This window comes from Passer montanus, unplaced genomic scaffold (assembly GCF_014805655.1).
Source record: "Passer montanus isolate IOZ18808 unplaced genomic scaffold, ASM1480565v1 scaffold45, whole genome shotgun sequence".
Taxonomy (NCBI): Eukaryota; Metazoa; Chordata; class Aves; order Passeriformes; family Passeridae; genus Passer; species Passer montanus.
Window position 1 is genome coordinate 5,987,475 of NW_024369373.1, and position 24,150 is coordinate 6,011,624.

Consider the following 24,150-nt stretch of genomic DNA (forward strand, 5'->3'; position numbering starts at 1 on the left):
GCTCAGGGATGGGCACTGTGACCAGCCAGGATCGCTGCCAGGCAGGAAATGCTCCCTGACTGTCAGCTCAGCTGTATTTTTATTCTGGGTTGCTGTTTATAGAGATGAAATAGATGAGGGAGCTGAGTGTTAAACAGGCTATGATGGAAGAAATTCCACATTATGGTGACAAAAAAGAGAAGAAATGCAGTAAGTGCTTGACCTAGGGAAAAGGCTTAGCTTTTTTCCTTTTTTAGATTTTTTTTATTAAAGCTTCAGTTTTTGATGGAAGAGTTAATATGAATTGAGGGCAGTATTGGTAGCTGTGCCCTCCTTTCACTAAATCATTAAGAGAAAGGGACATGAAGAGATCTAGCCTCTGTTACAGGGCAAAATGGGCTTTTCTCAAAAAAAACCCCAAATCCCAACAAAAAGATTAATACACAATGTCCCTTTTTTTAGGAATTAGGATTGCAGTACTCTCTGCTACAGCCATGGCTAAAATCACACTGTGAGGAGTTTCTTTTTTTGATATAAGATCTAACCTCTGTTACAGGGCAAAATGGGTTTTTCTCAAAAAAAACCTAAATCCCAACAAAAAGATTAATACACAATGTCCCTTTTTTTAGGAATTAGGATTGCAGTACTCTCTGCTACAGCCATGGCTAAAATCACACTGTGAGGAGTTTCTTTTTTTGATATATAGAGATATCTGTACCAAACCTGATTAACCCTCAAATTTTGTTTTAAAAAAAGCTTAGAAGAAGTCATGCAAATGAGTAGATCCTTTCTCCTCTGGCCAGCTCTGACCCTGCTCACACACACGGCTCCTTTTGGGCTCCTCCTTAAGGCTGATGAAGGCTCTGGCTGGCCTGGAGTGCAGCTCCCAGCACTGCCAGGCACTGCCTGACCCCCAAAAGGCTCCACAACAGTAAAACTGCTACTGCTTTTGGGTGTCTTTCTCTCTGTGGTGCTTTACTGATGGGAAATGCTGTTATTTGCTAGGGAGAAGCTTACTGGGGCTGGAGATATGCTGTGGTGGAAGGCAGCTACTCTGGGAAATCCCACTTGCACACACATGCACTGCTCGTGGAAGGCACAAATTCATGAAGAACATGGAACTTGAGAATAAGCGTGAAGTAAGAGAAGCAAAGTTTTCTCTGGGAGCAGATCAGATTCTTGCATGAAGAGCTGTGTAAAGAATCAGTTCCACATGCTGAGCACAACCAGGAGGTTATTTTATGAACAGGAAGTTGGTTGTTCAAAGACATGAGGATTTAGATGTTTGATTCTGTCTAGGAGAGCAGGGAATCACTAATGCTAGCTTGGTTTAAATCAAGCTGTGGATTCTGCTGCTGCTTTACTAAGTATTGTGGATTAGTTAAAAGCATGAGTGAATTAAGGGGATGGAAATAGTGCTCCAGAAAACAGCAGGCAAATTTGTGGATGCAGTCTTCTAATAATTCCCTGTCAGCAGAACTAATGGACATCAGAAATTTCATTTCATTAAAAGCATTTTGTGGAACCTACTTGTGATGTTGAAAGTCTGCTTGTTCAGTTTATAGGCTTTTATCAAATAATTCTTTTTAACTCCAGGGCAACATTCTAATAATGCTGCTTTTTCATGAGGCCACGAGGGTTTCATCCTGTGGGCTGTGGCCAGCAAAGCAGGGGCGAGCAGACTGAAGTGTGTGCTTGGGTCTAAAGCCTGGGCTGAATGTCAGCACAGCTAACAGCATTGCTGAACACCTGGGGGTGAGATAACTCCTCACCTCAGATCCCTGTTGGATCAGTAAAGGGACTTGCAGCAGCCAGACTTCCTGCCCTCTCTGATGGCACAAGGGAGACAAGAGATCTATTGAGGGTCTCTGGCATTGTGGGGAACTCCCAGCTTCCAGAAAAGCATCCTGAAGGAATTTAGAGCACATTTGGGGTGCCCTGAGACTTGGGGAAGATTGGTTTGGTTCACTTGTGGCTGAAGTGCTCCAGACAGCAGCTTTGTTTTCCTCTGTTTAATCAGCCAAGAGCTTAGCCATGTGTATGAATGTCTGCCTCCCCCACTGAACTTCCCTCTTGGGCTGGGAGAACTTGAGAAGGAATATATAAAATGACATTCCTTCTTGTTCTTCTCTCTGACATCAGGGGTTCTGTGAGAATGTTACTTCAGAGTGAGGTTTCTGGGAGACACCAATGATTATCTACAAAATCAGCTGCACAAAATGTGATCAGGAAGGAGTGAGAGGTGAGGGTTTGCTTCACTGAGAAAAGGGAAAGGAAGAGGACATGACAGAAACCATCCAGTACAGACAAGCACTGCTATAAAGAAGATGGTGATGAGCTGCTCTACAAGCCATCCAAAAGCAGCAATCTAATTTGCAGCCAGGAAAATTTGGGGTAGGCATTATTGTGAGCCCAGCTGTAAAGACTGAAATTTCCATGATTAGATCTTTTCAGACAAAGATGTTGGGAATATGTTGGTTCTGTCTGGACCAAGCAGATGACTAGATGGCTGAAATGTGCTGGTAGTAACAAACACCAAAATCTTCCCTGGAGAGGAAGCCTGCAGATGTTCTGAATTCAGCTGGAGTTGTTCAGCTCCATGGCCACAGACCATTCAGCCCAAAGCAGCGATGAGGGATCACTTTTGTCTATTCACAGTGAAAAATCAAGTGCTCAGAGATAAGAAGCTCTGCTTAATAATTTGTTGGTCTACCCAGAACTGTGACACTCCTGGTGCTCCTGGTTCACAACTGTTTCCTGACAAACAGATTGGCTTCTCTGTCTGTCGGCTTGATTCATCTGGATGTCTCCGGTGAGTTTAAATAATTCATGACGATAAAAGTTTATTTTTGTGCCATCTTAGAATGGTAATGAGGGTTTGTGGAAGCTGGCGAGATGCAGAGGGAAGCAGCGGGGTGCAGCTGCAGCCTTTGCATGGGTGATGTGTTGCCATCATTAGCGGGTCAGATGCCAGGCAGGCAGCAGGGGCAGGGGCTTCTCGCACACTGCCCATCCCAGAGCTCCTGCTCTCAGCTCCACGGATCACCAATGCCTGCTTCTCCCCAGCCAAGCTCAGGACACGGCTCACTGTGGCTCTCCTCTGCCTGTACTATGGGTTAAGAGGTGTGGGAAAATCAAATATTAAACACCTTGTTTTCTACCTGCCTTTAACTGGAAGTGTTTTCATGTCCAGACACTTTATGTCGGCAAACCTGAGAGCAAAAGTGGGGCTTTTCAACTGCTGTGATGCCAATGTATTGCTTGAGCTGAAGCAGCCAAGCTGTGAGACCTGCTGTCTGCATACTGAGGGCTGATCATGGAATCATAGAATGGTTTGGGCTGGAAGGGATCTTTAAAGGTCATCTAATTTAACCCCTCTGCAGTGAGCAGGAACATCTGCAACCAGGTCAGGTTGCTGAGAGCCCCATCCAGCCTGGACATAAATGTTTCCAGGATCATGATGATTTTACAGCCCTGCAGTGGAAGTGGAGAAAGTGGCCAGGAACTGCAGAGGGATTCTTGTTGTGGCCATAAGGGACCATGGTTGGGTATGAAAGAACAAAGCTGTACTCCAGCTGAGGACAACCTAACAAACCCTGTGTGTTGGTCTCCTGTCACCCATTTATAAACGACCTGCAAGAAGGTTCATGATCCTGTGTGACACAGGGAACCAGTGCACATGGGTTTGGGGAGTGCAGAGTGGCCCCAGACCTGCAGGTGATGGCTTGGCATCAAACCCACTGGTGAGGCACAAATCACACACCTGAATCAGTGCTGGCGGCCCTTTGCCAGCAAAGAACTTGGGTCAAGTCATCCTCCTCCTTTAAGTGGGCCATGGTGGGGGTGATGCTTTGGCACTTACTGAAATAAAACCTGTAGTGAAGCCAATGGGAGCTCTAGCTCTGCATCTTTAGCCTCGTTGCCTGCAATACACTACAGCATCAGCCTGGCTGGGGAGAGCTCTGTGGTCCCTTTGCTAAGCACTCCTGTACAGCCACATTTCTCATTACCTGTGTACTCAGGAAAGCAGATACTCAGTGGAGATTTCTTAATTTTCTCCTCAAATATGTCCTTCTTGTTTAGAAACAGGATGATAGAAGTATCTGTGAACCATTTGTTGTTGCAGATGCTGTCAAAAAGCTTCAGAGATTCGTGCATGCGGTTCTGCAACAGAAAGGAAAGATCACATCAGGCCAAAGCCAGCGACCCAGGGATGTTCAACATGTAGGGAAATCTAAAACAACTAAATTAAGGAGGAAAGCAACAAAAAAGAAAATCTACAATATACATAATAAATTTATGTATACATACAGCTGAACATATACATACACAGATGCAATCCCTATTACATTTGATATACAATTAGTAACTTAAGGGCATTTAACAATACAGAGCTGTTTTGATTTTGCATAACATTAATTTACAGGATCCCAGCTCATAGAAATCATCATGCACCATGCATGGATGGAGAATTATTTTTGCCCTTTGATCAGATTTATGTGTCGGTGTAGCTCATGCAGATTTTCTAAAACGTTTTCAATAATTTTTCTAAAATGTTTTTCCACTTTCTCGAATGTGTGAGGCACACAACTGGTTACATTAACCAAGGACTGGTAGATCCTTGAATTAATCTAGAGTTGGAAGCAGACATCAAGGTGACATAATTTTGGAAATGACCTTGCCGTGACCTTTGACTGGTTTTGTTATTTTGTTTAGTGTTTTCTGTTGTTGTGCTCTTAATTTTTGAACTTTTTGGTTTTAGTTCTCTCGGAAGACGGCTCAACAGAAAGTGTCTCGCAGAGAGGAAAAAAAGTGAAAAAGGAGGAGAAAATAGTACAAAAAGGAAAAACATAACAAAGAACATCTAAGAACAACCAGACTAGAAGTCAGGCAGCTACCACTGGTGTTAGCTCATGCCTCTAGAAGAAGATTAGCAGAAGAGCCATACATCCAAATGTACGCACAGAGAGAAGTCAACTTCTTGGTTATAGGTCATGCAAAAAAAGGACACGGAAAAGGAGAGAGATGGAAAAACCAGACCAGTTAGAGAGTTGCAAAGCTCGCCACATGGGTTTATGGTGGTGGAAAGAGCTCACGGCAAAGTCAACCAAGTGTCATGTTCCCCGCTGCTTTCAACTCCCAATTCGGTTTTCTTTTCTTTTTTTTTTTTTTTCTCGGTTCAAGAGAAGCTTCATACCTGCCAAATTTGGTTGGTCTCTCAAATGCTCATTTTTTGGCCTTTGTTTGGCTAGATAAGGTCAGACGGCCGAGGAAAAGCTGTGGAGGTGCCGAGGCTGGCGACGTGTGGCGCCGAGGCCGACGCCGGAGCGCGCACGCCGGTCGCGTGGCCGTCTCTCAGCCGGGAGCCGGGTAGCGCAGAGAGCAGGCGCGGTGAGGATGTGAGGATGAAGCACACCCAAGAGTCAGGGGGTTATCAAAGGCAAAGCATGGTACAGACCAGACCGGCTCCTCGGCTTTTCCAGCGGGATCTCCTCAGGACTGCGCTCCCCAAACCCGCCAGTGCGCGTAAGAAACCAGTTACAGCCATCACCACAGAGACACTGGAGAGAACGGGGCTGCACGGGCTTGTTACTGGGGGGTTTTTGGGGTGGGTGCAGCATGTCCTGTTCCCACCAGCCCTGGATTTGGGAATGTGGAGTGGTACATGAGTCAGCTAGGGGGCTTCACCCCTCTCCCACTCCATTTCACACCTGTACTGGCATAAAGTTGAGCCCAGCACTTCACTGATTAACACTTTCCTTTTCATTGATGTGCTTTAGTGTCTACTGAATGGTTTATATAGACAGAAGAAGCTTCATGGATGAAAGAAACATCTGATCCAGCCCAAAGTGAAACAGGACACGTGATTTGCTGTGCCCTGTCTTGAATGACCACACATTTCCCACCGTTTGTATTGACACACAGGGACGACGCGATCACATACAAACAAAGCATTTGCTCATTGGGTCTCTGTTGTAACACGTTGTTTATCTGGATCAGCCTGTGCCTGTGGGCTGGGTTTTGCTAACCCATTTGGTACTGGCTGTTGTGGGAGCCCCTGGAGCAATGCTCCCCTTTGCTACTTGTGGTGCCAAAATTGTAACCACATAGAAACCTGGTGTACAAAGGTTTTGTGCAGTGGATCCTTGGATATTCAAAGCCTTTGGGAGGAGAGAATGAAGTGGAACGTGGTCAGGGGAACAGAAAGTGAGTACAATTAACCATTTTTTAAAGCAGGGTCCCTCACAGAATATTTTAAATGACATTTTTATAATCCTTGCTGATTTAAACCAAAATTGTGGAGAAACACGGGAATGCTGCTTGTGGGCTAAACCCACAGCTCATCCACAGCAGCCATCAGCCACCTGGGCAGCCTCGTGCCATGGCACCACACTGCACAGCCCTGGTGGAGAGCAGAAGGGTGAAACTGCTCTTCATGGCATGGGGAGCACCACAGGGTGACAAGTTTGTCTAAGAAACAGAGGCTGAGGACTTCTGAGCTGGGCTTCATGGTTAGGTGAAGCCAACTTTTCTACAGTTGTAAGACTAGGTAAGGATCCTGCAGAAGTCCTCCTACTTCTCTGATCCAAGTTGATCAATTTGCGTTAGTGAATGTTAGGAGATGAGATTGTTTTCCCAACAAACAGTGACTTAGTGTTCAGTGGTAACCAGAATACAGAATCACAGAATTGTATACACACAGCACAAACCAATACATCCTACTACAACATGAGGGTTACACTAAAAGATCTCTATTCCTTTCAGATTCCAGAAACAAGGTTCAAAGCTTCCTAAGGCTGTCTGACCTGCCCTTCTGATCTCTACATGTTGATTTTCCCTCCAGCTCTGCCAGTCAGACAAATAAACATAATGAACTACTCTGCCCACTCATCCTTATTTATGTGGGAAATGTTTTGGTCTTAAAATCCACCTTTTCCTTCCCCACTACTAAAGAGAAGATGACATTATTCCAAACCCAGAAGATGATGTTATTCAAAAACCATAAATTCCTTTCTGTGTGTGGCAAAGGTGCAGAGCAATATTCTGGTGAGCAGGCATGGATGCTTCTGTCGTCATACCTGGATGTCATATGGGAAATGCTGTTGCATCCCAGGAGGGCTCTTGGGAGAGCTGTCCTGATGCTGGCTAGCATCAGGAATCCTCACTGTCTCACTTTCCTTTCCCTCCCCAACTGTTTCTAGTTCAATAGATGTTTGTAGGAGCCCTGCAACAGCTCAGGCAGACCCAGGTGCAGAGACAAGGATGAGGAAGCAGTGTCTGGGTACCACATGTAAAAGGACAGACTGCTGCTAAAGCAGGAATAAGAAATTAAATCCCCCATATAATCCCCCTCCTCCCATTACATACACAGTGGAAGATCAGTTTAGTCCCTTAGAACTTGACTGGGGCCCCTTTCTGCTGTGATGGACCAGATGTGCCTATTCTGCTGGGAGGCACTAAAGATTATGCTCCTCATACTTTTAGATGAAGTGACACAAATTATTTCACCTGCTTTTGGACCCATCATGCTGCCATTTCTCACTTTATGTTGGGTCTCTTACTAAGGGAAGAGCTCTTCAGACATTAATTTCTTAATGTCACTTCTTATTTCAAAACTGCTATCTTAAATCCTTACACTGGCAAATATTTCGTACCCCAACAAGAAAAGTAGTTCCAACAACCATGTTACACAGGAGTAACCACTTGCCCATGCATATTCAAAGTCCAGTTAACTTTTCCTGCACAGGACAAGAGAGAGAATTGCTTATAGCTGAGTTCAGATGTCATGGCACAGCCGTCACTGATGTGAAGAGCAAACAGCTTTTCACTCAGCATGAGGGAGAAAGGATGCTGCGGTCAAGACTCTGTCCAGGCAGAAACACACTTATAAAACCCATTTTTTTTACCCAGAGTATGGGAGGAGACCTGGTTTTCTGCAACACCCACTTTTTTCAATATTTTCTGTTTTCCTTGGTGATTAAGTGCTAGCTGTCACATGAACTGTAAGGACACTGATGGTTATCCTAAGCACAGCAACTCCATATTCCCCCTCCTGCTTATATTAAGATGTTCAAGCTACTTTGGCTTGCTTTGTCACTCCTAAGGCAATTTCTGAGCACTGCAATTCTATTTTCCTTGCCCAATGACAGCAGAGAGAGCATGCTAACCAGGTCAAGCAGTGTGATACAAACCAACAGGGCAACACTAATGCACCAAGGGTTACCAGCACAGAGCTTCCACCCATCCCATCCTCAGCAACAGGGACACAAACAATACTTGCATGTCTTGCCTAGAAATGATTGACCTAAATATCTTAGCTTCAGAGGCAGCAATGTGCAGCATCAACACCTCCCTCTCTTTTTAGTCTCTTGCTATGACTCCTTTGAATTTGCAAGGTGAAAAAACAGAGGATAGTCTCAGTTCCCATGGCAGGTCCCATTCCATTAAGAATTCCATTTAGAAAGAACAATGGAAATCTACCTTTGTGAATCATCTTCTCTAGTTTTACTGAGTGATATGACTGTCCCTCTCTCTTCCCAGATTACAGAGCTGAGGCTTTTCCTTCTGTAACTTCAATTTATGAAACAAAAAGATCAGTCACAAATGAGAGGAAACAGCCTTGTATATGCAAAGACATAATCCAGGGAGGTGTTCTGCCAGTTCAAGCAGGATGTTCCCACTGTGTACAAATATGGCAGAGAGCCTGGCAGGTCCTTCTGAAGGACTTGGTAAAGGCACAGGCAGGTGTGCACCCTTGAGGGCAGTGCCGTGTGTGTTGGATGGGCTGGGCAGAGGGTACTGTTTTGCCACATGGGCTTGGGCTGATGGCAGCAATGGGACTGATGAAGGCATTGCTTGAATCTCTCTCATGCCTTGTTCCTCTCCCCTGGGAGCTGGGCACACAGGGACACAGTTTAGATTTGCCAACAGCAGCATAAGGTGTTGGAAGCAAAGGGAGAAGTTGGATTCAGCAGTACTGGGAGTTTCTGTGAAAAGTGTGATCTTTATGGGTGTATGGGCCTAAAAATCACAGATGCAGAAAGTTTTCTTTAGTTTCTTTATGCCTTTCTGATCTGGACATTGGAGAGTACTTGCTTTTCTCAACTCCTGCTGTGTGGCTCTTTGTGACAGGGAATTAGAGAGAAAATACATCCCTTATAAAAGACTGCCTGCCCTTAAGAACCAGGGACAGCTTTAAACACAACGATCTTGTTTTAGCTGCTGCTGGAGGATGGGTGCTCAGTCTTTTAAAACAAAGAGCACAATAACCCACAAAACAACTTTACAAGCATAGAGCTGTGCTTGAATTTTAAGGGCAGGGACAGGTCAGAGAGTGCTTCACCCAGCCTCGTTTAACCAGCTCTGTGGAAAGGATTCACAATAAACCTGTTTGTGAGCTTTTTCCAGTGACACAAGCTGACCCTACACTTGTCCCACCTGGACCTTACCAAGGTGAGCCTGTCCCTGGTCCATGTGATGCTGACTGCATCTGAACTGCAGTTTCCTCCACCTGAAGTGTGGTTTGACTTACAGAAATGCAAAAAGCACCTGTGAAATCCTGTACTCATTGACAACAGGGTGCTGAGTGCAGGAGGAAAACCCATTCTCTACATGCACCCAGCTTTGGAAGGGGTTTTTTGGACCCTGATATGCAGTTGGGTTCTTTTCCTCTCATGGCTCCATGCCAGGCTCTCTGCAAGTCCTTTCATACTCATGGAGATATCTGTACAGCCCCCAAACCTTCAGTGGCTCAACACAGCTGCAAGTGCCTGGACTGTAGTAAGTGTCTCTGAAAAATGAAGCTGGAGGAGTAGCATCCAGCTCACTTTCTCAGCTGCCTCCTCTTTGTGTTTCCAAGTGAGAAGCAATAAAAGCTGATTGACGTCACGACAGCCAGCAGATGTGACGGATGCAGACAGCAAATCAGCTGACTGAGGAGATGCTGTTTCACTGCTGGGTTTTTGGGGAGGCACCACTTTACCAAGGAGGGGGCAAACGCTTGGGGGTTCACCTGGGAGGGGCCAGGGTCTGTGGGTGCCCACACCTGCCATTTGTGATGGGGATATAATAGGGCAGGCAAGATCCAACACCACTTTGGTTTTTTCCTGCGTGCACTGGCCTTGCTCAGGGCTGTTTATTTGGGTTAGGCAGGGGCGTCCTGCCGGCGTGCTGGTGGTGCCGAATGCTTTCCCCGTTTACGCCGAATGTGTAAATGAGCAGCAGCTGCCTCTGCCCTCCTGTTGCTCAGCATCCCCCAAAATGTGTTGTGAACAGGGACTGAAATAGCAAGCAAATGTCAGTGATGTGCCAGAGCTGCACCGGGCTGCTCTCCTTCTGCAAAGGGAAAGCTGGAGATGAATAAAGCCCAGTTTCTGCAGCGTGGCACTTCAGGGGGCAGGCTGAGCTGGCTCTGGGGCGGTGCTGGGTGAGGGACAATCACTGGCAGCGCTCTCCCCAGGAGAGATGCTCCAACCTCCAGTTCAGAGGAGCAGAGTAAAGGCTGACATTTACAAAATGGCATTGGCATTCAGGCCATTCCATTTTGTGCTCCATGGCTTTGAATCACAGGCTCTGACTTGCGTAGATGGGCACCCAAAGGTGACCTGTATTAAAAGCTGCCTTTGGCTTCACAACTTGGGTGTCACAATCCAAGCTGTACTTACAGAGCACCTTGCTCTCTACTCATATCACAGCTTTGCTCCCTGCTCCTGGACCTGCCCTCTCCCTCTGCTCTTTTGTGTCTCCTGGTTGATTTTGCTGCCCAGCTGCAGAGCTCTATAGTGTTGAGCTAATGGCTGGATTTTTCAAATCACATCAGGAGATTTTGGTTCCTTCCCAGTAAATCCTACAGGGCCGAGCATCCTTGAATGTATCAGGGCCAGGATCAGAGGGAGGAGACAACTGGGGATTATAAATAAGTGGACATGACAGGATGTAGAGTGTCTCAGTCAGTCTGGAGGGACACACAGTCATGATCACAGAATCACGAGGACCATCCAATCCAACTCCTGGTCCTGCACAGAACAACCCCAAGAATCACACCATGTGCCTGAGAGCATTGTCAAAATGCTTCTTGAACTCTGTCAGGCTTGGTGCTGTGACCACTTCCCTGGTGAGCCTGTTCCAGTGCCTGACCACAATCTGGGTGAAGAATCTTTTCCTAATTTCCAGCCTAAACTTCTCCTTGACACATGCTTCATGCTGTTACCAGTCCTGTGACTGGTAAGGTTAATATCATCCAGAATTCTGGCATCGAAATGATTCAAACAACCAGGTGATTTCATCAAAGAGTTTGCTAGAGCTCATAAACCTGGCTCAGAGGCTAGAAACTACAGCCCCCCCAGTTTTTTTGGGACAAGACAAATGTCACCTAACAGCAATATTTCCATCGAATTCATCCACAGCTTTCTGCAAGCCTGACATCTTTACCAGCAGGAGAATAAAAAGCCTCAGAAAGACAGAACTGGCAGGAGCAAGCACTTCATGCTGCTGCTGCAGATTGGGCACCGATGAAATCATTACTGAGTATGGCCTCCAATTCCTTTTCATTAGACAAATGTAACTGGGTGCCCACAGCAGTTGTCCTTAGTCCCAAAAACATGCATCCCCATCATACTGAATGAATGATCAGAATACAGTAACGAGTCTTACTGCATCCTTTTTTGTGTATTCAAGTAACTTGTATTAATTGCATTCTAATACCAGGGAGCACACAGGTCCTCACCAGCTTTATTTCCAGATGGTATTTTGAGCCTAATGTCACAGTGGGAAGTCATAAATCTCTCCTAGAGCAAATTACCTGAAGACTTAAACAGTTCCATTCTCACTAAAGAAAACGAATTTCTGTATCCTAAATAGGTTCTATTCCTGGGCTGAGCCCTGAGTGTGCACTGCTGTCCTGCACCTCTGCACCATGGCCTGACTGCTTCCCTGTTTTAAAGCACCCAGCTGTATCCTCATGCTGGTTATAGGTTCCTGTTATGCATTTTGAGAACACAGGTTGGCTAGAAAGGAGAAGCAAACACTTTGCCTTTACCAGTGTAAGGAAGCATTACCTGGGTATGCAGACTTCGTATCAAAGAACATGAAGAAGGAGAGCTCTCCCCAGGACTTCAGAGCCAAGGGGGAGCGATGGACAAAAGCACATTGCTGTAGCACCCCAGGGAGCATTCGGTGATCTCTGAGGAGTTGCTGGCTATGCAGTATCCCCCACAGAGCTGTTGGGGCCTCCAAGACCCACTTAGACTCACCGTGGTTTCGTCTTCATGGAGCACCTGGTCGTAGCCACTCAGCGCGACACAGAAGATGATCGCTGTGACATCCTCAAAGCAGTGAATCCACTTCTTGCGCTCTGACCGCTGGCCCCCGACATCGAAGAGCCTGTGGCACAGGGGAGCACCATCACCACCCATTCCTCCCCAGCTACCAGGGAACTTGAGCATTCTGGGCATTCTCTGACCACGTGGGTCCTGGGAGGATCCAAGCACAAAGCAGTGGGTCTTTCACTGCTAGCTTGGTCTTCTCCTCCAGGGCCTGCAGCTGAGGAGAGCCAGGAGGAGCAGTTACAGACAGGGATGTGCAGATCCATGGGAGAGCCTTAGCAGAGTGCTGGGTCCCAAAGGATCAGTAGAGGTGGAGACCACACACTCTTGACTTTTATATGCTCTAAATACTGTTTGTGTGTGGCTTTCTGTTGTTGTGCCCTCTTCTCTCTACTGGATGGCATCATGAGGGTTAATGTATTGTGTTAAATACATGTCACTGACCCACTTAAGAGAAAAGATCTGGCCAAATATTTTTACATTTATGAGGTTTGATCATATTTGGGGGTCAGTCTTTCATTATACATTCCAGCAAAGAGGTGTTGTTTGGGTTAGAAGAAGCTGCCATGTTCTATCATAACAGGCAGTGACTTTCAAGACAGGATTGCCAAACTTTTCATTTTGTTGACCCTCCAAAGTGCTGTATCTTCTGCAGTGGGAGCTGTCCATGCATTAACCAGCAATTTAACAACTTCTCCTTTAGGAACTATGGGGAAACCCTATGATAAATAGTTGTTCTGCAAATTTACTGTACAATTTTAGACTAACCTGAAGTGGAGGTTTTTGAATGTGAAATGGGTTTCTACGATGCCAGTTGTTTTGACCCTGGTTCGGAGGATATCCTGCTCCGTGGGCTGGTAGTCTGCAGCTCCAATTCGATCTAAGCTGTCTAGGTAGCTAAGAGAAGAAGGGAAAAGAGAAAGAAAACAGCTAAGAATAAGACACACATTAATCTTTGTCAATCTCAGATGAATCCTTCAGCTTCCTATTAATCTTTTTCAATCTCATTTTTCATGGCTGAATGTATTGTAGCTAAAGGAAAAAAATATCCTATTCTGGGGAAAAACAAACCTCAGTAAGCTAAGCATAAAATCTGATAGGGGACTGAAAGCAGGAAATTAAGCATGGTGTGTTGTGAGTCCCGCCTGCAATCTGTGAAAATACACAGTTTTAATATTAACTTGCTATTTTTATTCCCTGAGGAACAAGGGTCCAAATCAGTCCATTGTGTTGGATTCTGTACACAAAACCTGTTTCTGCCAGGGTTTATTCAGATAAGAGCTGCAGCATACAGGTCTTGCTCCCAGAACACACAGGTCGAGTCCCCTTTGGACATGCCTTCTGTGCTGGGAAGGGAGGGAGGGACATGCCATGCCTTGCTTCCAGTCAGCTCAAATGAAGGGAGATGAATCTGCACAGGAGAGTCACTGCTTCAGTTTGAAACCCAGCACAGGGCTGGGGCTGCACGAGATGCTCCTCTTGGAAAGAATCCAGGACTCCACTTAAATGGTGATAATCTGGGAGTACAAATTGGGGATTTGGGGGAACAGATAGGAGATTTAGCTTCTAAAATGCTTGGACAGTTTAAAATGTAACTTTATTCTGCTTTAGGCTTGAAATCTATGAACACAGGCAATGCCTCTCTAGGCTGAAACTTGGGGTAGGAAGTCCTGTCTTTTGGCATGAAACATTTATGTAGAGGAACCCAACATCTTTGCACATATGACCACAATCCAGTTTTCCATCCACATTTAAGACAATTTAAAAAACAATTTATAAAGAAAAGAGGAACTTGGATTACCATTTAATATGAACTATAAACACAGACCTGCATCACACAGCACAGTCTTTCTCACCACCATTAAGCCTCCACGCAGACAGCCCAGTTTCTCTTAAAAGGGGTTTGATGTGCATTACAGGGCATAAATGTCCACCTCTGGCCCCAGGAGCATCAATCTAATGCTCTGAGATGCTTTCAATGTACTGTGAATATAATAGAGCACGTCTGTGCATGAACAGTGCTCTTTTCCTTTGATCCCTGTGCCTGCATGTCACCCAGAGAGGCAGTGGGGCAGGAGGTGACCTGCTGGTGGCAGGACAGGAGGGTACCTGTTCAGGTGCCAGAAGATGGCAGTTTTGCCCAGTGCAACAGGCAGTGAATAAAAAGTAGTAAGAGGAGCTGCACAGTTGCAGAGAAGAAGAGGACTTTGCTGTCTCATGTAAGAGTTTGCTGGTGAGTGTGACATTATATCAGCTGGAACCATTCACTCAAGACAGACATGATGTCTATGCTTGACTTTCAGTTTAGCTAAATGCAATTTTTTTAAAACACAGAACATGGATTTAGTCCTGATGAGTAAACAAACCAACACCCCTCATTTGCCTTGCCATAGCACATCCCATTTGGCCTGAACTTGGCCCTGACCTGCTGCTGGAGATGCTATCCCTGCTGCATCCAAAGCAGGAATGGCTTTCCACTTGTGTCCTGGAGGGAGTGCACTGAGCCAGGGCTCTGGAGCAGGACACCTGGAGAGCTGGGGCTGTGCACTCTGCTACCCAACAAAACTCCCTGCCACTGTCTCTCATATCTACCCCCCAAGCCTGGAACAACAAACAGACAGCCAAACTCTACACTAAGGTCAATACAAACCTCACCCTGCTCATGTCATGTATTTTCCCTGCCCATCATATTTATAATTTGTTTTTGCTAAACAATTCCAAGAATCACGTCACCCAGAGGAAAGTATATAAGCTAAGCAGGCTTATTTTTGTTGTGCCCTTTTTCAAGCATTTAAAGGCATTGTGGTTTTGTGACAGATACTCCTTTAACAACCCTGTGATGGGCACTGGATGGATGAATGGGGCTTCATTTGAAATCAGATCCTGGGCTGTGACGCTGAAGCCACGATCACTCATCTATTCACAACTGGTGTCAACTGCTGTTATTTAAGAGACAGCTGCATCTCTTCACAGGGCCCTGCAGACTGAGGCAGCTCTGCAGTGCTGGTATTCAGAGACTCAGGCTCTCCTCTGTCCTCAGGAAATTCAAGGTGATACTAAAAAGCTGAGGTGTAAGAGGGGGGATTTTCTTTTCCTCTTGCAGCTCTTGGCAGTATCCTGAAATCCTTTATCACTTCCTCCTTCTTAATTTTCTGCATTTTCTGATGACCAAACTCTCTTCAATTGAACATTCTCCTTTAATTATTCTTGCTTTTGAGATCCTCCTTTTATCCTGGGAGTGCAGCAAACGAAATTTACTGCAAACTGGCCAAAGGACTCAGGTCTTCAGCAGCGCAGTGATGGAGAAGCTCGTTACTGTAATTGCTGCTTTCAACCTGCCATGATTTGCTGGTGAATGGCATCATCACCTGAACCCTGGGCTGTGTGCTGGGATTTCAGAGCATTCTCACTCACACTACAGCATGCCCAGTCCATGGCTCCTCCACACAGCATTCCCCTGGGCTGCCTGACAGCAAGTCAGCTCCAGATTTGACTTGGTCCTGCATTCAACCTGGGTCTGAGGCTTGGAAGGCTTTACCTCCCTTCCCTTGTGATGCAACCTCGTGTCTGGCTCCAGCTGAGTTCTCTGGGGGATCAGGGGTTTGGGGAAGTGGTACAGCCTGCCAGCCTCTCAAGAGGGCAAGATGAGAGAGGGAGAGCCAAGCAGGATCCATCCCATGTACCCTCTCCTACCTGACAACATCCAGTTTGTGATCCCACCTGGGATATCTCCATGGAAACCTCAGCTGGGGGCCCTCTAGCACCTGCTTCCCAGGGCTTAACTGGTTCTTGGCAGAAGAATACTCAGTACCCTCAGTACTCAACCTTTTCTGGCTGCAGGTGAGCTGAGCTCTGCAATGTCAATCCCACACCAGTGCCTCCAGCCTGGCTGCTGTCAATCCCAGCTCCAATACCTGCTTGCCAATACACACTTTACCTTTACTGTTAACTCCTCTCTTCATCTCTTTCCTCATCTCCATTCTTTTCCAGCACTCTGTGTATTTCTCAATGACTTAAATTCTTTCAGTTGTCTGGGTCTGCTTTTCATCTGTTCCTGGGAGTATCAGTGGGGGTCAGCTATCAATTTATATGAAGTTATAAAACATTTTCAGTGCTGGTTTTGAGGCTGCATTCCAAAACTGTTTAAATCTTTGGCTGCTCTGCCCTAGAAAGAGACTCGGGCTGTGGCAGATATTTTTTCCCCTGCACTTGGCTGCAGCTGAGCTGGACCCTGTTGGTGTGTGCAGCCTGTGAAGCTCAGCTGGAGGAGTGTGCCATGGCATGGCTGCCACACTAACAGCCAGCTGTGGGAATGGGAGGATCAGCCAGGCTGCTGTTTGGATGCTGAGCTGATTTTAGCTGCTGCTTGTTCTCCTGGGTTCCTGCTGGAAGCATCTCTGAGGTTTCACTGGGGTGCTGGTGCTCCCTGCCCGTGCTGCTTGGAAGGAGCTGCTGGTGTGAGCCTGGGCTGGGGGAGGACGGTGTACTTTGGGGGTGCCACCTCTTTGGGAACAGGGAAACTCAAATGGGGACAAATTGCTGCACATGGTGCTGGATGGCAGCACTGCTGGTATGCCCTTTGAGCTGAAAATCTCAAGGCCAAACTGTTGTGAAAGATAATTAGTTGTCACAGCCAACAGGCTCTATGACACATAATCCCCTCAGAAGCTGGCATCTGTTTAACCAGCAGAAATAAGAGCACTTTGGAGGCCGTGGAGTGAGAGCTTGGCTCCCCCTTCCACGTCATTGGTGCTGGCATCAGAGCTCTTCCATTTCCCAGCTCCAGGCTTTGCACACTGGAGTGGAAGCATATCTGAAATGACACATCAGCTCTTACTTGCAGCCTGCCTTGCCCTGGGTTTGCAAGGGTTAAAAAAAGCTGAAGGAAGGTTAGAAGGTTTGGGAGTACATGATGAACCCTCTAGCATTTCTGCTCCGGAGCTGAGTAGCTCCATTACTGCTTATATGTTTTATTTTAAATGCTTTGTTTTGAAGCAGATTGCAGGTTTCTGAGTCACTCCGAGTGCCATGCTCAGGAGGTGAAGCCCAACTATGTTATACTGCTAAAAGCAAAATGCAGAGGAAATAGAAATTCACAAATACAGGGTGAGGAGATCATTGAACAGAGTCTAAGAAAGGCAGGAGTCCTACACAGGCTAGTTGACAGTGAATAGCTATACACAGTAGTATTGCCCCTTCATTTGCTGTTTCCAGTGGTAGCAGCACTGTTGGTGCCAGAGACAGTGCACGGAGAAAAGGAACTTTTGTCCAGGTGTCCCACAGGAACAGCTCGGTGGCAGCAGCCTACGTGCAGTGCGTGCACAGGTACCCCTCCTCAGGCTCCTGGCTCCCACAGGAACCTTCTCCCAGGACTGTGCTGCCTATGCCAAAAGCTCCAGTGGCTGCTTTCTTGGATGAAGAAGTGCAGCTGAGGTTGCAGGCTGTGGTCAAGGCTGGATACCTGCGGCAAAGCTTACACAGACGGACATTCATGTCTATTGAGCTTAACGGCAGTAAGATGGTTAAAGGTCTGTTGGGTTTTTCTTGCCTTGAGGGTGACATCTTGGCAGTCTTTTTGCATCATCCAGCTGTCCCTGTGCACACCCAAGGTGCTCACACCGTGCTGATGCCACGCTCACATCCTCAGTGCTCAACGAGCTGCAGTGCAGCAGCAGCCACAGCTGGGACCTGCTCTGGGGCAGGTCTGCAGGGTTGGAGCTTCAACTCCAGGAGCAAGTCTGGAGACAGCACCATCTTCCCAGTGGCTCCTCCATCCTGGCTGCCCTGAGTTCTGGCCATGTCTCCTCTGTGAAGGAAAGGCCATGTGTGCGTGGGATACCCCAGCCTCGATTTGTTGGCTTGTGTTGTATTTGATGAGGAAGCAGATCCCCATTTGTCAACACATGCAGCTGAGTCACTGCTGGGTTATTTTGGACTCTGTGTACTGAGGCACTCAAGGGGCAGCTCCAACACTGTGTCCTGGCGAACGCTGAGTTTTTAATCAAGGTTGTCATGAGCAGGCTCCATGTCATCTAAATCTAAATGATTATGTAAAGATGGCTCTATCTGAACACTCCTTCCCTGCTCATGGATAGATTAGAAGGCTGCCTGTATCTGATCTTCCATCTTATCTTCTTCCTTTCTTTCAGTGATGAACACACAATTCAATGTATATTTAGCATTAAAACCATTTAATATTTAGTGACCATAGAGTAAGGGTACAGAGGATAAGCACTGGATTTAGGGAGTGTCAGTAGTGCCTCTACAAAAGAGAGTAAACTCTTGTAGTTATCTCCTACCAGAGAGCAAAACCATGTGGGCACTGCTGCCTAAAGGTGTGACACAATTTGGTTTGGCTGCCCAGGGCAGCTGGTGCTGGGCAAGCACCCAGAGGTCATGGAACCACAGTGTTTTTTCTGCAGACACTATGTCCAGTCAGATCTGCTGTTATATTCGAGGGAAAGGGGAAAATCAAGCACAGCCCACTCTCAGAAAGAACCTTGCTGGATGCCACGGGTTTTCATTACTCTTCTCTGGGGAGTGAGGAGGATGGTCCCTGCTATTAAAGGAAGGTGCCAAATCTTGACAAAAAAGATGCTGCGTTGTGATGCATTTTTAATGTTTTTGGCCCTGCACTGAAGCAAGGCTGTACAGGGCTTGTACATCAAGATCAACTTGACAAGTTGATATTAATACTAATGATAGGCAGGAGGAATGAATAAAAGCAGGTTGGCGTTTAGCTGTCCTAGTTAGACTTGCAGTTTTTCAAGGCATGACTGGATCCAGAATAATTTTTAGCATCACATGTGGATGAGAAGAGTCACTAAATAGCAGCTGTGTAACAAAGGTACTTGAGGACATGAGGGGTCTCCAGGTGCAAGTGCAGGCTGGCTTTGCTCACAGGTGGTCAGCTCTGGCCATGGCTCTGCTCCTAACTGCTGGAATTAAAGGCCACTGTGTTATGATTTGAGTTTGTCATCACAGAGCTCTGGCTGGGGGTGAGGTGGGTTTTGGAGGAAAAGAAAGAATGAGAAACTTACCCAGAAAGGATTTTGGAGGGGCCCTGGGAAAGGAGATGTGGGTTTATCTTTCTGCATTGAAGCTTGAAAATTGGATGGGATGTAAGAGGGGATGAAAGAGGTATTTTTTGACATATCAGAGCCCTTACAAAAGAGAAAAACAACATGTCTGGGTCAGATCAACGACTCACCTAGCTTAGCTAGGGTCCAAGAGCAGATGTTAAGAGAAAAGTACGAATACAGGGGAAGCATGCAGTATTCACCTTTTCCAGCCTCCAGCAGTTCATATGGATAACAGTTTCAAAGAGAAGTGTGATTTCTTTATATTTATTACCCCTCAATGATTTTTCTTCCAGAAATTTGTCTAGGCACTTTCTGCAGCAATTTAAGCTTCTAACAACCACATCTGCAGCAAGGAATTTCCAAGCTCAGCTACCCTGTCTGTGAACAAACTGCCTTTTTCCGGTTTTTAAACTGCCGTGTCAGAGTTTAACTTTGTTAATTTTTGAATGGGAACAGCTGTCCTCTCTCTCTTCTCTATCTCCCACTTGTTTCTCTGTAGACATCTCTGAGACCTCTGCAACATCCACTGTGCAGCATCTTTACTCTGCTACCAAGACGTTACTTCACAGAAGCACTTTGGAGCCTTTTGTCACATAGGAAGGGGTTTTCCTCATGTCCCAAATCCTTTCTGAGATGGAGAGAAGAGGAAGCCATAGCTGCCTTGTTCTACAAGTGACTGTTTTACAGTCACTCAATCTGATGCTATTTGGAGAACCAGGCAGTGTAACACCAGGCCCCTGGGGCTGCTACACAGGGCAGATATGGTGACCACAGCCCACCAGCAGTGCTGTGATGCCTTTCAGCAGTGTCCTCATCTGGGCAGTGCCACTGTTTTATATAAAGTCTGTGACTTAAATTGTTTTTTAGCAAGCACAGAGCTGCTGACCACAAGGCACCTTTGTTTTATAAGCAGAGGATTTTGACAGGGGCTCTGCGTGAGCCCGGGATGACGCACGGCTCAGGCTGTGCAAGGTCTCCTCTCCTGGTGGCCCTGCTCACCGGTGTCCTCTGCACAGCAGGGCAGGCACAGGCACTGATCGAACTCTGGCTGAAGCAGAGGAAAGCTCAAAGCCCCAGCCTTGCTCCTGCTTTACGTAAGGCTCTGCCTCCTTCTGACACCCAGCCCTGAAGGACAGTAGCTGAGCTGGAAAAGCAATGAGGAATGGTGGGACTTGGAACCCTGGAAGTGAGCAGGATATGTGCCTAAACCTTTATGCAACAGAGTCAGTGGGTTTGAAGCTTTTTTTCTTTGCTCCAGGACTGCTGTTATAAGCTAGCTGACAGTGGAGCTGATGGTTTTTTATACCGTAAAAAGAAGAAAGGGAAGAAAAGGAGGGGCTAAAAATAAGCCCCAGGGAGTTTGGGATAATGAAGGGCTTGTTCTGGGAAGGAATCTTGCTCAGAGAATGCAGGCCCCGTGCTGCAGCAGGGCCCCTGGTGCATTCACAAGCATCTGCAGAGCCCAAACAGGGAAGAGACATCAACTAACCCAGTTTGCTGCATGCGCAGCCCCCAGTGAGCACACCAGCACAGGCACGAAGGATTGCTTGCCCCAGTGCTCCTTGCATTGCACAGCAGACATTCAATTTGGCCCCAAGGCCAAATAAGCTAATTACTCAGAATTACTCCAGCCCTGGAAAGCAGACAGCTGGGACCACAGATGAAACCAGTCCCACAGACTTTAACCTTTTGATCAGCCGCTGGCCAGAGATATTCACTGGGGTGTGCACAAAGGCCTGGGACATCTATTTACACACTTGTTGGTGAAGTAGCATTAGCATCTCCATTTCTAAGCTGGAAGAAAAGAATTAGATACAGCTGCAGTGTTTTGTAGTGCTTGGTGTCTGTCTGCAGCAGGGACAGCACCGGTGAGGGATTTAGATCTAATGCTGCAAAGGAAAGCATCACTTAATGAGATCTGTGTCTCTATCAGGTAGCTGGAGGATGCCCATGGCTGGATGATGCTGCAATTACCAGGAGTGGGGTAGGTCTGTCGGGAGCTGACTTCAATCAGGGGTCCCATTTATCCACTCACCCTGCTGAGGAAGATGTGTTGCTGGTGATGGAGTGGAAATCATATCTCTGGATCTTCTCATCTGTCCATTTTCCTGATCTATTAGCAAGCTATGGGGATTTCTGCTTTCAAATGTCATTTAAGCATCCCTGCCAAAAACCATGGGTACCAAAATTAGCCAGTGCTCTGCCATGGGCAGATGTGACTCATAGGTAGCAAAAGCAAAACCTGGAAATTTTACCCTTGGCTGCACGCTAAAAATATCTTAGTTATCCCAGACATGGGTAGATCTCTCGGGCGTGTAAAATCTGTGCTACGCAAATGGACTTTCTGGTCCTTCTCAGCAGCTGTCAGGCTGAGGCTCCTTCGAGAGCAGCTTTGCTTGTGGTATTGCAGCATTTTGGTTTCAATCCAGGCCGGATCCAGAAGCAGAGACACGTAAGGGAAAATTCATGGAGTTTCTCATCCCTTTAGAAAATGTTCAACCGAATCGTTGTCAGGAGAAGATTGTTTATAGTGTATCAAAACAGCTCCATTGTTCTCACCGGGAATGGCTGTCACCTGCTGGCCCCCATCTTTCCTTTCTCCCTCTTTTATTGGCACGAGCAGCCTCAGAGGTCTATTAGCACAGTCTTCTGTCACTACACACCCACTCCTGGGGTTAGGCTCCTGCAGTCCTCCAGACAGTGGTTTGGGTTGCTCCCAGGCCTCTGCAGGAGTGGGCTGATCCCTGTGCTCAGCTCAGCATGCATCAGGGACGTTTGCATGACAAAACTGATTTGGGATACTCTGTATGGGACAGCCCAGCCACAAAGCTGCTGTGGCTTTGTGGGAGATGAGCTGAGGACACCACCCCAGAGGCACGTCCCTCCACAGGGCTGGGAAAAGCTGTCTGCACTTGCACTTGTGCAGACTTTCCTCTGTGCCCTGGGGACATGTCCCTGCCAGAAGCAGCCTCTGCTGCCTGCCCACGGACCTGTCAGTGGCCACATCTCTTGGGAGCAAGCCATGGGCCGAGGTGCTGCAGCAAGCCAGGTGGGCAGAGCAGGAGTTCCTCCCTGCCTGTGGGAGAAGTTTGAACTGACCCAGGAGCACTTCACTTCCAGTGGGAGGATGGAGCTGGGCCAGAGAAACGTTAGGTCTGGAAAACATCAGTTCTTCCAGATGTGGTGGGCTTTATTCCCAATAAATGCCTTTGGTGTGCTTCCTCTTGGCTGCAGGAGGGGAGGAGAGCACCTGGAGCAGATGGCTAACCACTAGCAAAGCACTGTCCCTGCTCCCTGCTGCTGGAGCACCTCAGCTCTTGCTGAGCTGGATTGATGGGTCCTCCCAGCCTCCCACTGGAGCAGGGAAATACTATTAATCACACTTGCTTCAGGAGGAATAGAAGTATCAAGGGGATAGATGCCTGAGGACGTGATGGGAAGTCTCTGGTGGCCCTTGGAAATCCCTTTGGGTTCCCTAATATGCAGTCAGAAGCTTTGACCACCAGAACTTTCCATACTGAGGGTTATAAACCTCAAACAATATTCTTCCATGCTTTTAATATTTTGCTCACTTAGGGGCATGTACTGCAAGGCTGATAGAAACTGAATGCATTTCATTGAGGCCCACTACAAGAAAGAAATATATTCCCTACACAAAGAGCAGCTGATAAAACAGTGTTACAATTGATGAATAAATCACAAGTTAACCCAAGAATTTGAATGGAGATAAATAAATGCTTTCTTCTTTTTTTTTGGTGAACAAACAAGGCTGAAAATGGATGTTGTCATGTACCTTTCTGCTCCTTCCAATATAATTTCATGGATTCCCATATGGATTTTGATGAGTTCTGCAGATCAATGACACAGCACTTAAACACAAGCTAAGCAGTAATTACAGATGCATGCAAGATTTATTCATCTGGTGGCACTGCACCAGCTGATGGAAGGATCAGCCGTATCCAATCAATGTTTGAAGCTTCTCAAAATACAGAGGTTTTTTGGCTCCCACTGCAAAGTGAAAACAGAAATAACCTCCTGAATCCCAGGAATGCCTCCTTAGGTCCATACAGGGTAAGGCTGCAGGGTGGATCTGGGTCATATCTGCACTGTTGCTTGACCCTTGCCTCTGCATCCCCACAAATATTTTTCTTGTGGGGTCTTCTTCACATGCTCACTTCATGACCCACTTGTCCCTAGGGCTGAGGACTGGACTGATGAGATTTAAGGCATAAATAAGGAAAAAAAAGAAGAAGCATTGCAGAGAAAAGGGCCATGGAGCAGGCATGCCCCACGTGCCCAGGCCTGGTGTGCACAGGCAGAGCCAGTGTCATGTGTCACACTGAGGACACATGGGGGATCACCTGGGGGACCGCAGCCGAAACCACAGAGGAGTGTAAGGTGGCACTGCTGTTTTGGGGACACGTGGCAGGGGAGGCAGGGTAGCACGTGTAAAGCAGGAAACTGGACTTTGTCCAATTTTTCTTCAGGCTTTCCCTGTTGATGTGAGTTATCTGTTCCTATAGGAGGTCTCACCCTCCGTGCAGCAAAGCTGCTTGCTCCCCGCTGTCACCACGGGAGCCCTGAGGAGCCAGGGAGTCCCACACTGTGATGACCTTTGCTGGGACTTCAGAGAGGGTGCTAATCCTTCACCTTGCACTGCCAGCCCAGAGTGCAGGTGGGACTGGATCGAGACTGGATCAGGAGATTCAGCTCTTTATCGTGTGTGGGGAAAGAGATCTTCCACCCCCAAGTGCCCAGGGACAGGG

The 24,150-nt window shown here is 46.9% G+C and overlaps 1 protein-coding gene across 2 annotated transcripts in view; it reads right to left on the minus strand.

Moving 5' to 3' along the window:
* Positions 1 to 24,150, minus strand: part of GNAO1 (G protein subunit alpha o1) — a 141,732-nt gene that overhangs the window by 12,871 nt on the left and 104,711 nt on the right. The window contains exons 5-7 of one of the 2 annotated variants that reach the window (XM_039721262.1): positions 13,071 to 13,199; positions 12,231 to 12,360; positions 3,990 to 4,143 (exon numbers count right to left, since the gene is read on the minus strand). In XM_039721262.1, coding sequence (XP_039577196.1) covers positions 3,990 to 4,143; positions 12,231 to 12,360; positions 13,071 to 13,199 — 413 coding nt within the window. The remainder of the gene's footprint in view (positions 1 to 3,989; positions 4,144 to 12,230; positions 12,361 to 13,070; positions 13,200 to 24,150) is intronic. The other variant, XM_039721263.1, reaches the window with a different exon arrangement.